The sequence below is a fragment of the Sinocyclocheilus grahami genome, unplaced genomic scaffold (genome assembly GCF_001515645.1).
Source record: "Sinocyclocheilus grahami isolate Dianchi unplaced genomic scaffold, SAMN03320097.WGS_v1.1 scaffold342.1, whole genome shotgun sequence".
NCBI classification, from domain to species: Eukaryota; Metazoa; Chordata; class Actinopteri; order Cypriniformes; family Cyprinidae; genus Sinocyclocheilus; species Sinocyclocheilus grahami.
In genome coordinates, this window is record NW_015505521.1 from 712,511 (window position 1) to 727,830 (window position 15,320).

Sequence of the window (15,320 nt, forward strand, 5' to 3'; positions counted from 1 at the left end):
AATTATATTTTTTTATTCAGTGGCGGAAACGGGCTTCCATACTTAAATGTCATGAAGTGAGATGAGAAAACAGCAGCTTGAATATTCTACTAAACTTCTCATTTTGTCTTCATTGGAAAGAGAGACAATTGTCGTTTGTTCATTATTTCCTCTAAAGATGGGTCTGATAGGGTTGTGTGAAAAACCTGTTTACTTTCTCATAACTTGCTTTTGTTCCTGGATACAGACTTTTTTTTTCTTAGGATCAAAAGGGGGAAGGAAGGTGACTGGATTCAATGTGTGTGTTTATTTATAGGTGGATGGGGGGGGGGGAGAGTCGTGGCCTAATGGTTAGAGAGTCGGACTCGTAACCCAAAGGTTGTGGGTTTGAGTCTCGCACCGGCAGGGATTGTAGATGGAGGGAGTGAATGTACAGCGCTCTCTCCCACCTTCAATACCACGACTGAGGTGCCCTTGAGCAAGGCACCGAACCCCCAACTGCTCCCCGAGCACCGCAGCAAAAAAATGGCTGCCCATTGCTCCGGGTGTGTGTGTTCACTGCTGTGTGTGTGCACTTTGGATGGGTTAAAATGCAGAGCACTAATTCTAAGTATGGGTCACCATACTTGGCCACATGTCACGTCACTTTTTTGTTTTTGTTTTTTTGTTTTGCTGAACCAGAAAACCAGGAAACCCTGGTTGGATGAGGTCCTTTGCTATTTTTCATCTGCATCCTCCAGCATGTCAATGATGTAGACTATCTTTTTAGTCGTTAGTAATACCATAAAACTGTTGGACATAATTTATCTTGGTTTTTGGGAATTACTCTTATGTAAACAGGTGTAAAGTACTTTGATTTGAATCTGTATGAAAGTGCAGTAGCAGGTCAGGGTAACACTGCCTCACTGTCTGTCTGTTGCATGAGTGGACAGTTTTTATCAACTTCATTATACACTTCAAACACATACACACTCTTCAGGTTGTCTGTGTGTCACTGACTCCCCCAGTAAAGTGATAAAAATTAACTAGTCGAGACTTATTGTGTGATTTTTATAATCAGCTCGCTTTAGTTGGTAATTGGATACAAGCTACTGGGTTTCAAAAACATCCAGAGTTGGACATTTAAAAATATATGAATGAATAAATGTGATTTTGATACTTATCAGGTCTATTAAAAATTCAAGCTCAAATGGCTTGGTTTTTAAATGAACTAGTCATATTGCAATATGGTGTTTCTGTTTCATCACACTGATGTCCATATTTGTTTCTGAAACAGAGACTAGGGCTTTGTGCAAGACTGCAAGTTGTTGTTTTTTTTAACCAAAATGTAAACCACTAACAACATGGTCCTTCTCAAATGAATGAGTGCCATCAAAGTGCATTTTGTTTCATTTTTGATTTAATATCTGGCATTACAGCCCAATCCTGTTTGCACTCTTTTTAATGTTCAGACAGGTCTGAATTCTTTTAGGATGAATCTCTCAAACAAATGTCTCTAGATCATGTTACACACACACACACAACATTTATTTTGCATTAAAATTGTATTCCCCCTTTTTCTGTTAATCTTATTATTGTAATATGAAACATATGAAATACAAACATTATTGAATCTTGATGCATTTTTAAATTAAAAACATTTTTTTTATATTTTTAAGATAAAAAAAAGTTCAATTCACTACAAAACACTAATATCATATATAAATAATGTAAAATGTACATGGAAATGTATAATTTTTAAAACTTTACTTTAATAAGTTTAGCATTACAGAGCTTGAAATGAAAAATGCACAATGCAAAGCATCAGAATAGTCCTAAAAACAAGCTTTTTTCCCCCAGCATCAAGTCAGCATGAATTGAAAATGCACCCTGACAATTTTCTGAAAGCATATTATTGATCTTATCGGGAATGAATCCATCAGTGCATGTCTTTATTTTTCATTTTGACTTTGTGCTTTTTCAAAATGAACTCTTCCAATGAAACATCAGACATCACAATATGAAAGAAAAGACCTTGTCACTATTTCCATTTAATTGCAACATTTTTCTTTCAATTTAGTGGTAGGATATGACAACATTCTTGACCCTTTTTAAAAGATATTGTGGAACCAACAGATGATTTTAGTACAGATGGATGTTTGTTGAGAGTACTTTTATTCTGAGATTCACTGTAACTGTGGAGCAGAATTGTTCCCACATTCTCAGGTCTTTTATAAGCTCTTTTGGTGGGACTTAACTTGTAAAATAATTATTGTCATAATCATTAAAGGGTTTTCTCTTTTGCATTCATTGTGATTTGTTTGGTCAACTATATTTACATGATTTCTGGTAAACCAAAAAAAAAAAAAAAAGATTAAAATTCAACGTTTGACTTGTTGGCTGTTGTGAAATTTTGAAATGCTCTGTATGAGTCAACTGCTTTTCAGTTGCTCTTTGTACCTCATCTTGACCTCTGCACTAAAGCTGGTAGATTACACTACTAGTTAATACTAGTTCATGTTGCCCCCTCCACATTCGTTTGCATGCATTTCTGTTTTATGACCTGCCAATGAGAAGGTTATTGCGGTCTGAACATCATAACGATAAGCAATGATTGACCAAATACTTGTCTTTTATCCATGCACTCAAAAGATCATTGATACAATCACTTTTTAAGTAACGGTTAATATGATTCGAGTTGAAATTGCTGTGCAAATATTTAACACTCAGGCACGGTCTGTTGTTTATCTTTATGGGAACAAGCACACAGCACATCATCTGAGCCCTTGTACAGTTGAACATTGTTAAAAGCTGTTCTTTGAACATTGATAAAGGTTTTCTTCAAACACACGTACTGTCCTCAAGCACAGGTTTGCGTTATGACTGTTGAGGAAATGTCATATTTTGCACAAAGTAATCAAAGCCTATTTGGACTATTAAAATTTCTTTGCATTGTGACATTAGCCGAGTTTTGATCCACCATTTACACTGAAAATGGGCAAAAAAGTTTGCAAAAGACAGTCTCCATCCAATTGTCCTTTTACCAACAAAATAGCAAAATCTTTAATCTTTAAAGAAATAAATTCACATAATTTTTGTAAGTTTGGTATGCAAGTCCGATTTTACGCACTCTTGAACATTTGCCAAGAAACAGCACTTTGATGGGAGAAGCAAATGCACACGGATGCATTTTAATGCGTTTTTTTGCAAAAAAACAAAACAAAAAAACCCTGCTTGTTATAATCTTCTAGTCAAAGGGTGGTTACTTTGAGGAGGATAAAATGCAAAATAGTCTTTTTTGGGCACTACATTATTACCTTATTTGTGTTATTAAAATTTTTATTTTGATGGCTGTTGATCAAAAATGTGTAAAATAGTCATAATACAGAATAACTTTTGACTGGATCTATAGAGAGTAAGAGTGGATGAAGAGAGGAGGTTTTGTGGGCGTGGTTAAAACCTTGTGATTGGATTAATGGCGGAAGAGGGAAATGAAAAGCAGATGAGAGGTCAGATGAGAAGTCAGTGCTGTTCGACAAGCTGCACACTAGATTCCAACTGCTCTTCATGAACGCTATTGCTGCCGTGCTGCACTTTACACGCTATTGCATCTGTTTGGCGAGAGATACTTTTGAGAAGGAAACCAAGGAAGCCAAGTGAGGTGACTCAACTTAGGTGAGTTATTTCTGGGGAAATTCTTCATGGATTCAATTTTATTTAAAGGTGACATATCATGAAAATCTGACTTTTCCAGGTTTTAAGTGCTATAATCAGGTCCCCGGTGCATCTACCAACCAAGGAAACATGAAAAAGATTAACCCAGTAACTTTGTTTTGGTAAGCCTTTTTCTGCAAGCGTCTGAGAAAACAAGCGCGTCTGATTTCGCTCCCTTGGGGACGTGGCAAAGGGATCTCATTATAATATTACCGCCCCTTAATCTGTAAGTTTACACCCAAGGCGCCATTATTGTGTTTTCGCAAGCGATAACGGTGTACCAGCTCTAATGCCATGGCGAAAGTTTGAGCAAAACATGCTATCTGTTCTGTCATTGGAAGCAAAGAACACTGTTTAGAGTCCCAGCCTCAGAGGAGACGAGCGCAGTGGAATTATTGATTTGAGTTATTTTATATGGCTGCTGCCACACCGATCTAAAATAAACATGCGATTTATTTCCCAGCAGTTGACATAACCGACTGTTTTTGTAACTCGTGTGTGTTTTTAACGTAAACGTGTGTGTGTATGCTGTGACAGCCGCTTTCTGTCCGTGTGCTTCGGATGTGTGCTCTCAGAAAACCTTATATCAGAAGTTTAAACTCGTATGGTTTAAAACGCGCGATAAACATGATAATTAGAACCAAAACAGATGTTTTTAGCAGGTACGAGCTGTAATGGCGCAGCTCTATTCTGGAAAAGGGGGCGGAGAGCAGCAGCTCATTTGCATTTAAAGAGACAGGCCCAAAAAACAGCTTTGTCTGCTTCCACTCAAAATTATATAGGCCTAATAAATGATCTGTGGAGTATTTTGAGCTGAAATTTCACAGACACATTCTGGGGACACCAGAGACTTATATTACATATTGTAAAAAGGGGCATAATATGTCTCCTTTAATTTTGTTTTGTTTTGTGTTCTGCAGTTTTTGTTTTGTTTTGTATCAGATTTTAATGGCAGAAACGAATGAATGCAACATTTAACAAACATTTAGTCATGTTTACAAGCCATCCATGGTATCTTAAATGCTAATACCATGGTACTACTGTATAATATACCATAGAATTTACTATTTACATGGTAATTAAAAAAAATCCCAGAAACATTCTACCAAGAGACAAACCAAAAAACATTTGGGATAATTTAAGCAGGAATCAAAATTTTTTACATGTTTCGTACTTGCAGACTTTTAACTAGACATTTTGTAGGCTATAAGAGTAGTCACGTGATGCGTTTTAATTCGCAACAACATCTCATGCACATTGTCTGGACTGTGATTAGGAAAGACGGGATACAAGCAGACATAAATTTTTCTGAGTGCTTTCTGACTTGTTTTTACCCGTCTTTCATAGCTCCTCAGTTGACCTAGTTTGGGTTTATGAATCTGAGATAAATATGAGGGAAATTTTCATTCCAGACTTGTAAAAGAGTAGCCAAGTGTTTGCTTAGACAAGCAAGAAGACGCTGACTAATGGTTAGTACAGATAGTATAGATAATGCATTCATTAGTCTGGTGTGTGTCACATAAAGTCATCTGGGATGTGTGTTTAATCCCCGAGGCTGTCCCGAACCTTTAGGAAAGCCTGTTTGCTGCTTAATGGGGAAAGTAATTGTTTTATAGAGGTAGTATTTGATTATCTGGACAATGTTGTCGAAGTGAATAGCCTGGGGTTGTCGAGATACTCGATTAGTGAAGGTCTCTTGTATCTGTTATTCCTTTGTCAGAATTTGAACGCTTTTTTACGAACTGAAAAAAAACAGGGAGTTCACTTAATACACAGAAACCCTGCAAAGTATCTGGCTGCTAAAAATAGATACAAAATATAAAATCAAGTGACATTTATTTTTTAAGATGCCTCATTTTACAAAAAAACTATTCATGTGATGTTATACATACATTCTAGAAAAGAACATATTGTGACACTTTCTGGGTGTCGAGCATTAGTAGATCCCGTTCATAGTAAATGTGATGAACGCCACCACCTGTGGTTACTCCCCTAGAGAGCTGACTTTTAAAGGGTTGCAAATGCAAATTGTCATAATTTACTCACACCTATTAAACATTTGTTCTTCTTTGAAAATACAAATGAAAATATTTTTAATGAAACTTGAGAGATTTCTGTCCCTTGTATAAAGCAATCATGTATCTTCAGACATTGACTTGGATTAAACCGCTCAATTCATAATTTTAAGATGTCTTTATGAACTTTCTGAAGCATCAACATTTTGGCGGAATGAACTTTCAGTGGAGGGATGGACATCTCTTATGTTTTGTTAAAAATGATCTTTGTTTGTGTTTCGAAGATGAATGAAATACTTACAGGTTTAAACAATATGAAGATGATTAAATGGTGACAGAATTTCCATTTTTGGGTGAACTATCCCTTTAATATAGCCGCTAAAAACCACTCAGCTGGAGTATGTTCTCCTCCTTTCATTTAGCAGAACAGTAATTTAATATACTGAAGAACGGTTCTTTATTATTCTAGAGAACTGTCAAACACAACTTGAATCTTTAAGAATATTTGTCCTCTGATCTCTCCCCAGAACCTCTGTGCAGTGAGATAAATATGTCACATCCACACAGTCACCATGTGCACCCAACCACGCCGCCTGATATCACAGACTCTCATGGGGACCATATGACGCCCCCCGACACAGGCCATGGGGATCAAATGATGATGATGATGGTGAGGTAGCCTGGAGTTCATTAAAGGGGTCATATGATGTTGCTAAAAAGAACATTATTTTGTGTATTTGGTGTAATGAAATGTGTTTATGCGGTTTAAGGTTAAAAAAACACATTATTTTCCACATACTGTACATTATTGTTTCTCCTCTATGCCCCGCCTTTCTGAAACGCATTGATTTTTACAAAGCTCATCGGTCTGAAAAGCGAGGTGTGCGCTGATTGGCCAGCAATCCAGTGCGTTGTGATTGGACGAATACCTCATGCGTGGGACGGAAATGCTACGCCCCTACCATACTGTGATGCCGTGTCCCGGCCGGAGCGACGAGACAAAAACAATAAAACCCATTATAAACTAGGCATTTGTTGCATCCAGTGGGGACATAATTACTGATTATAATGACTTAAACTGTCTTTTTTTCGCGTTGCATCATGCCGCGTAAACATAAAACCATGTCTGCATTTGTGATCGGAGAAATGACAAACAACAAGCGCTACTCTACACTGCTCAAAACTCGTGTTTGAATCGTCAGTGGCAAATTCTTTAAATATAAAAACGTACTTACAGTCTGTGAGTCAGAACAGCCGGCATTGTAGTCTGCTCTAACAGGATCAGGAAACAGTCCTCCATAAAATGCGCTGGACACATCTGAATATTTGTGTTGAGCTGTTCTGGAACAGTGTTGTAAATACAACTTAACCACTGATTTCTAGTCATGTCCTCTTTTGGAAGGCCAAACAAAGTAGTTTCGCTTTCACAACGAAACGCACAGCGTCTTCGCAACATGGCGTGGCGGCGGTGGCAGCAACAATAAAGTTACGCCTTCTTTCTTTGCGTGCACATTTGTGCGGTGTTATGCAAATCTTCCCACATCGTGACGTAGACATGTGGGGGCGTGTTTAAACGAGGCGTTTTAGGGGGGCGTGGACGAGTCTTAACTTTGATAAAGAATATCTCTTTGGATTTAAGACTTTAGTCTTTGCAACTTCAGGGATCTTATCTATGCACAATCAGCTTGTAACACTCCAAAGAGAAAGGATAGCTTGAAATCGCATCATATGACCCCTTTAAGTTTGTGTCACTTGATGTTCGTTTAAAGCTGTTGTTCAGTGGAAGTAAGACTGCTTCTTCATTAGCGTATTATTAGAATTGTGTTATACATTATGGGAAAACATAAGTTGAAAACGTTGCTTCATTTATACTTTCAGCAAATGACCTTCTACTTTGGCTGCAAAAATGTGGAGCTGCTATTTACTGGGCTGGTCATCAACACACCAGGAGGTAAGATGCTCGGTGTTTGTTTTTTCTTCTTCTAAATTGGTGAAATTTCAGAAAGGCTGTTTTTATACTAACATGGGCCCCCTGAAAAAACAGATTTTTTTCCCTCCCTCAAAATATCTATTTTTTGTGTTTTGCAAAAGTCATGCAAGTTTAGAACGACATTAGAGTGAGTAAATGATGTCTCTCTTTTATTTTTGTGTGAACCAACCCTTTCAAAGCTGTCCACACTGGCAGTAGTTTGCAGTGACAAAACAATAACATTGATATCCAGTCATGTTAAATAAATTTCAAGGCAAAATTGCATGCAAATGAGCATTGGCTTGATGCACTGACTGCCAGTGAGATTGTAAATCAACAGGACAGTGACTTGCAGACGTCCAGTTAATCACTTTACGGGGGACCTGAAATTTGTTCCTTTATTATATGTAAAACAGTGGTGTTCTTGTGAATAATGTCATAGGACCTCCTAATGGGCAAGTATGCTGGTTGCACAGGTTTTACTAGATTGTACTAGTTTTAGTAAGCTGATGCATCTGAATTATGAGAACAAAGCAGAACATTTTTGTAACCAGGAAGTTCCGATTGCTCTGGGGTATTAAGATAAAAGTAGGTAACAATGTAAGGTTTCTTGTGTTGTAACTTCTCTTCATCCTCATCTCTAGAAATGGTAGGCGCGTGCATTGGTGTGTTCTTGCTGGCTGTGTTCTACGAGGGTCTGAAGATCGGCCGCGAGTTCCTGTTGAGAAGGAATCAGGTGAACGTGCGTTACAACTCCATGCCTGTCCCAGGAGCTGATGGCACCATGCTCATGGAGACACATAAAACAGTCGGGTCAGTGAATGGAGTACTCATGTTTTCAGGTCTGCACAGGTGTTAAAGTAAATGCAATATAAAAAAGACTCTTTTCTTGGTGAACCTTCCTGGTCTTATTGTCAATGATTCATCATTACATGATAATGTCTTTGTAATCTTTCGTGAACTTGAAGGAACTTTTGCTTTCAGCAGTTATCAGTTCTCCGTTATGATATGGAACGGCTACTTAACACACTATATATTTCATGTGAACTACGTGACATAATAAAAGTCAAATGGGTTGCAAAAGCAATTGCATGTTGAACTTAAAGTTATAAAGCCTGAAACAGCTCCATAAATGTGACCATTAATGTATGTGTGTGTGTGTGTGACAGTACTGTTATTGTTAATTTAATAATTACAAACCCAAAAAGTATACATGGGAAATCTAACCCAACCTGACAGTTTGCTGGATCTGTTGGGTAGGGGTTTTTGGAACCCTATTTCTGCCACATAAGAAAAACAAGTCACAAGTTAAATGACATACGTTATAACTATGAGATAAGAAATACGAGATAAAATGTCAGATGTATGACATACTAAGTCATAATTATGAGATTAAAAGTCATAAATTAAGTCAGAATTATGAGATACGAAATCATAATTATAAAATAAAAAGAACTGACCAACTAAGTCAAAATTATGAGATAAAAAAATCGTGAGATAAGTCATAATTATAACAGTAGCAATTCTGAAATAAAAAGTCATAAATATGACAACTTAAAAACATTACCTTTTTATCTCACATGGACTTTATCTCATAATTATGACTTTATCATAATTTCGACCTTTATGTCATGATTAAGATTTATAAATACAATGGCAAATGAAAAATAGTACATAAACATAATCATGATAATATAAAGAGATGCTTGCTAAATTAAATAATTGGCCTTTATATTGTTAGTACTAAAGCCAAATGAAATTATTCCGATATTATCTGTATTATTAGATGCATAAATATTAGATGTCAATTTATTAGTATAGTATTTTTTCTTTTTCAAGCACCACCTTGCGCCCTCTGTTTGAAAACCCCAAGGTGTGCAAACCTCTGGCTCTTGATTGAAAAAAAAATTTCTTTCATCACTGCTTTTTGAATGACGAGTTCAGTGAAAAACAAGGCAAACATGAATCAACCTTAAGCCTGTTTACACCGATTTGATCATCCCGTGCATGTAGTCATTGCCTCACGACTGACCTCTGTGAGGTAAACATGCATTTCGCAGGTTCTCTTCACACAGATGACCTGACATTTGTAATCCTGTAACAAGCTAAACACCTGTTTCTGTTCTCTCCTCCAGCCAGCGAATGCTGAGTCTTGCACACTTTCTCCAGACCTTTCTTCACATCGTCCAAGTGGTGGTCAGTTACTTCCTCATGCTGGTGTTCATGACGTACAACGGGTACCTGTGCATCGCAGTGGCGGCGGGTGCCGGCCTCGGCTACTTCCTGTTCAGCTGGAAGAAGGCAGTAGTGGTGGATATTACAGAACACTGTCATTAACCTCTCCTGTGTGTAACCTCAAAAAAACACCCAATTCACAATCCCAACATGCACCGCAACTGTAGAGCACTATATGAATTAATTCATCTTGGTAAATATCAGCCAAGTGGCTCTATTCTTTTTAAAGCTCTATTTTGATTCAGTTTTGATTCGTTTTATTCAAATTAGCCCCGTATTTCATATCCCATCCCGGTAATCGCATATGTGTGCACAGCCTAACAGTCTACCTCCATAGTACTGAGAGCCACAACTGACATTATTAGTAATAACCATTACATCTCGTGAATTATTACGCTTATGAAGGTGCTTCTGGGTGGGACAGAACCTCACTAAACCCTTTGCCTTAAATGAGGGAACACATTCATACACCCAAGAGGGCAACCGTAGACTCTAAAAGCCAAACTGGATCTGGTGGACCCAATATACAAGCACTAGTTTTTTAAATTAGCTTTTTGTGGTTGTTATGGCCAAGTGTTTCAAATCACTGAAACGAGCGTTAATAATCAGTGACCATTGTTTAGACATAAACACTGGACTGAGTGATGTTTGCACAAGAAAGAGAGGTTTTGGGACTCGAACTTTGCTCCCTTTGGAGTGCTTTTAAGTAAATATGGAGAGATTGGTGGGAAATAAATTATATCTGATGCCAGTGTCACGATTTCTTTTTATAATTTATATTTGTAACACTCAGCTACGACAGTGTACTTGTTATCAATGTCTTCTGGCAATCTGTATGTAGATCCTTTTACGTTATGACATTTTTTTAAATGAAAATTTGTGGCGCATTTGTGATGTTGTGCAAATCATGAGCTGTTAAAAATAATAAGGTCATCGCTCTGATAGTTACTGGGTTCCAGAATGTGAATTTTATGTTGAAATTAATTGAAAGGGGTGTGCCCTTTACATACAGTGGACCCAATATACAAGCACTAGTTTTTTAAATTAGCTTTTTGTGGTTGTTATGGCCAAGTGTTTCAAATCACTGAAACGAGCGTTAATAATCAGTGACCATTGTTTAGACATAAACACTGGACTGAGTGATGTTTGCACAAGAAAGAGAGGTTTTGGGACTCGAACTTTGCTCCCTTTGGAGTGCTTTTAAGTAAATATGGAGAGATTGGTGGGAAATAAATTATATCTGATGCCAGTGTCACGATTTCTTTTTATAATTTATATTTGTAACACTCAGCTACGACAGTGTACTTGTTATCAATGTCTTCTGGCAATCTGTATGTAGATCCTTTTATGTTGAAATTAATTGAAAGGGGTGTGCCCTTTACATACAATATGGGACCCAATTAAAGTGCCCAAAGTGTGTCTCAATTGCTTAAAAAAACTAAAGCTTTCTTACTGAGAAAATAGTTTAACCACATATTTTAAACCAGTAAGCATGTGGGTTTTAGAAGAAAGCCTGTTTAAAAGTTTTAATTTTTTGTTCCTTATATTTTTTTTGTTTTGTTTTTTGTTAAAAGCAAAAAAACTGTTCTAAAAGAAAATATTCACATCATGTTTTTGTAGCACTCTGTAGAACTGGATCTGTGATTTTAATCAATTTAGCAGATTTATTTTAAAAGCAAAGTAAGTTTGCATTGTCTTAAGTTGGAAAAACGACAAGCCTTTGTGTAGAAGCGCTGAACCTCATTTCCAGTGCTGTGGCAATGTTAAGATTTCTTAGTCTGTTTACAGTTCAGTCATGTCTGTAGCATTTGAAATATAAACAGTACTGTAATCAAAGAAAATGAATAAATATCGTATGATCTGAAGGATAATTGTTGTGACCACCTCATTTATAAACCAACCTGTTTTTGATGTTCACCTATAAAATGTTTCTCCTTGTTCTTGTTGTATTTACAGTAAAGCCAAAAGACACAATTTCCCACATCCAACTAACAAGATTTTATTTACTCAGTAGAAAAATAGTCCTTTGTAATCAGTTATCACAAACACACATTTAAAGGGTTAGTTCACCCAAAAATGAAAATTCTGTCATTAATTATTCACCCTCGTGTTGTTCGAAACCCGTAAGACCTTCGTTCATCTTCAGAACACAATTTAAGATATTTTTGATGAAATCTGAGGGCTCTCTGACCCTCCCATGGACAGCAAGGTAACTACCACGTTCAAGGTCCAGAAAAGTACCAAGATGATCAACAAAGTAGTCCGTGTGACATCAGTGGTTCAACTGTAAAGTTACGAAGCTACGAGAATAATTTTTTGAGCGAAGAAAACGACTTTATTCCACATTTTCGTCTCTACTGCGTCACTTAGCGTGTGGTGGCGCCGGCACGCTATACTGATACTGTCATGAGTGTGCGTCCAAAGTGACGCAGTACAGACGAAAATGTGGAATAAAGTAGTTATTTTTGTTTTCTTTGCGAAAAAAAGTATTCTCGTAGCTTCGTAACTTTACAGTTGAACCACTGATCTTAAATTGTGTTCCGAAGATGAACGAAGGTCTTACGGGTTTGGAACAACACGAGGGTGAGTAATTAATGACAGAATTTTCATTTTTGGGTGAACTAACCCTTTAATCAAACCCAGAATGCATGTGCTTTGTCTATTTCAGGTCAGGCAATATCAAATCATAATATATGCATGTGTGTGTGATGCAGATTCTTATGACCTTATAGTCCATTTTTCATGTCTGCAAATTGTCAAAACTGAAGGTTCCCAAAAAGTGATGGCAAAGTGTTAGGCTTTGGGTGGGGTTTGTAACCGATTCGCTCGTGGATCATCTGCTCCCTGGTCTTCCCGTCCGTGCCGCCACCTGATGCTCCGCTCATCTCGCTGGATGTGGCGACACCAACTACATCCACCTCATCCCTCTGTTTCTTTCGACTCTGGACAGACATGGGAAAGAAATGAGGAGATTATTAAAACAAGATCAATCTTTCCTTACACAAAACTAAGTGCATGTTGTAGATCTTAGCACACATATTTGCTGAAATATGCTTTAGACAAATTGTCATTTCCCCCTCAAATCAGATGCTATTTCACATTGTTTTACATAGTTGTATCATTATTATTTGGCCTGCTTGACCATGCTGGTATAACATAACTGGGACCACAAAACCAGTCATAAGGGGCCTTTTTTTTTTAAATTGAGATTTATAAATCATCTGAATAAATAAGCTTTCCACTGATGTATGGTTTGTTAGGATAGGAAAATATTTGGATACAACTATTTGAAAATCTGGAATCTGAGGGTGCAAAAAAATCTAAATACTGAGAAAATCGCCTTTAAAGTTGTCCAAATGAAGTTCTTAGCAATGCATATTACTAATCGAAAAAATGAAGTTTTGATATATTTACAGTCAGAAATGAACAAAATATCTTCATGGAACATGATCTTTACTTAATATCCTAATGATTTTTGGCATAAAAGAAAAATCGATCATTTTGACCCATACAATGTTTTTTTTGGCTATTGCAACAAATATACCCCAGAGACTTAAGACTGCTTTTGTGCTCCAGGGTCTCATATTTATTCCAGCAGGGATGGTAGGGATACCACGAAGAAGCAACGAGTTAATACAAATGTTTTATTTAAGTTGGATTCCAAAAAGCAGTAAGATGGAAACTGGATGCCATTGCATAATTCGACAAACATTTTGCTACCCATGATTCATTAGTCCTACAGCTGAAATTAGTCGTTTTTGGCTGGTCATGTGATCGCAAGATAATAAACACTATTCAAATACTACGTCCTATGCAGAATCCACCTTTTTCCTAACAAGCCTACAGCACTTTCAATCATGAGAGGCACTTCTGGTTTGAGGAAGTTCCATTCAAATCATTTCGAATCAAAATTGCACTTCAGATAATCCTTATCCGTCTGAATGAGCTGTACATGTTCCTTTCGGTTCTATTTTTCCTGACGTCAGGAGAATAGCGTTACACTTGGTATTTTAACGTGACTTGGTATAACGAGCTCTTTTCAGTCTGCTGTGTTTTTTTCACTCATGATTATTTTCATCAACATACACTGCGCATTTGTGGTCTGCTTTTCCGATTTCATTTGTGATATATGTCCCGTGAATAATTCACTGGAATGCACTAAGAATCTCTCATTTTTCTCTCCAAATCCTCACGTCTCATTCCAGGTTTAAATTCCCTTTCAGTGGTCGAAGGGGCAGTAGAATAATGTCACCTCACTGTACCCAGTTTTTGAAAATGCTTATTGCGTTCATAGAGTGAAACTTTCACTGATTGTTTAAAGGTACTCTCATAATTCACGCAGAGCGTCGTGGAGTGTAGGAAAAATACGGATGAACCAGCTTATTCTAGTACGTAATTTTAATCCTTTTTCAAAAGTAGTATTCAGTTCTTTAGCTTGTTTTCCCTGCTGCTTATGGCTCGACTGAGCCTGGTTTCTCCCAAAGATTTGTTTTCTCCTTTTCTGATGGAGCTTTGCAACCACTGCTGCATGAATAATGACACAACCTTCACAACATCCACACAGTTATTGAACTGAATTAAATCAATAGTGAACTGAAGTCGTGGCCTAATGGTTAGAGAGTCGGACTCGTAACCCAAAGGTTGCGGGGTTCGAGTCTCGTACCGGCAGGGATTGTAGGTGGGGGGAGTGAATGTACAGCGCTCTCTCCCACCTTCAATACCACGACTGCGGTGCCCTTGAGCAAGGCACCGACCCCCCACCTGCTCCCCGGGTGCCCACTGCTCCGGGTGTGTGTGTGTGTGTTCACGGTGTGTGTGTGCACTTTGGATGGGTTAAATGCAGAGCACTAATTCCTAGTCTGGGTCACTTCACTTTAACGGACTTGAACAGAATAAAGACACTAATGTCTGCTGTAGAGCTGCTTATAACCAACTTGACCTGGTTTCATAATTGCAGAAATGTGCAAGATTGACACTGTTATGTTCTGGTTTATTAATGTGAAGCTGCTTAGAAACAATCTGTACGGTATAAAACGCTCTTGAAATAAATGTGACCTGACTTCACATGGAAAAATGTGTATTGTGTGGAAAACCCTTTACCTCTTGTTGTTTCAATGTTCTTTTCTGTACAGTACGCTAATTTGTATGGAAAGCAAGCATCTCCTAAACATCCAGTCCTGCGTGAAATGCACCTGGGTTTTACCTCCAGCTCTTTCTTGACACTTTCAAACTCCTCCGTGTCGTCCAGCTTGAGCTCCAGGCGCGTGGGTTTCCTGCGCAGCATCTTCACGTCACCGGCCTCTTGTTGCCTGGAAACGCGTTAAAACATACGCTAATAGTCAGTTTATGGCTAAACCACTTAGCTCGCTCTCTCGCTATATATATATATATATATATACGCACATACACATATACACATATACACATAC

General features: G+C 37.6%; 1 protein-coding gene and 1 pseudogene across 1 annotated transcript in view; one reads left to right on the forward strand and one right to left on the reverse strand.

Moving 5' to 3' along the window:
* Nucleotides 1–10,131, forward strand: part of LOC107603189 (high affinity copper uptake protein 1-like) — a 19,483-nt pseudogene extending 9,352 nt beyond the window's left edge.
* Nucleotides 10,132–12,460: 2,329 nt separating this feature from the next.
* The window catches only part of LOC107603191 (anaphase-promoting complex subunit CDC26), a 3,809-nt gene continuing 949 nt past the window's right edge, over nucleotides 12,461–15,320 (reverse strand). Inside the window, exons 2-3 of the mRNA XM_016295918.1 lie at nucleotides 15,095–15,200; nucleotides 12,461–12,833 (exon numbers count right to left, since the gene is read on the reverse strand). Of these exons, the coding sequence (XP_016151404.1) occupies nucleotides 12,648–12,833; nucleotides 15,095–15,175 (267 nt within the window). The 5' untranslated portion in view covers nucleotides 15,176–15,200 and the 3' untranslated portion in view covers nucleotides 12,461–12,647. The remainder of the gene's footprint in view (nucleotides 12,834–15,094; nucleotides 15,201–15,320) is intronic.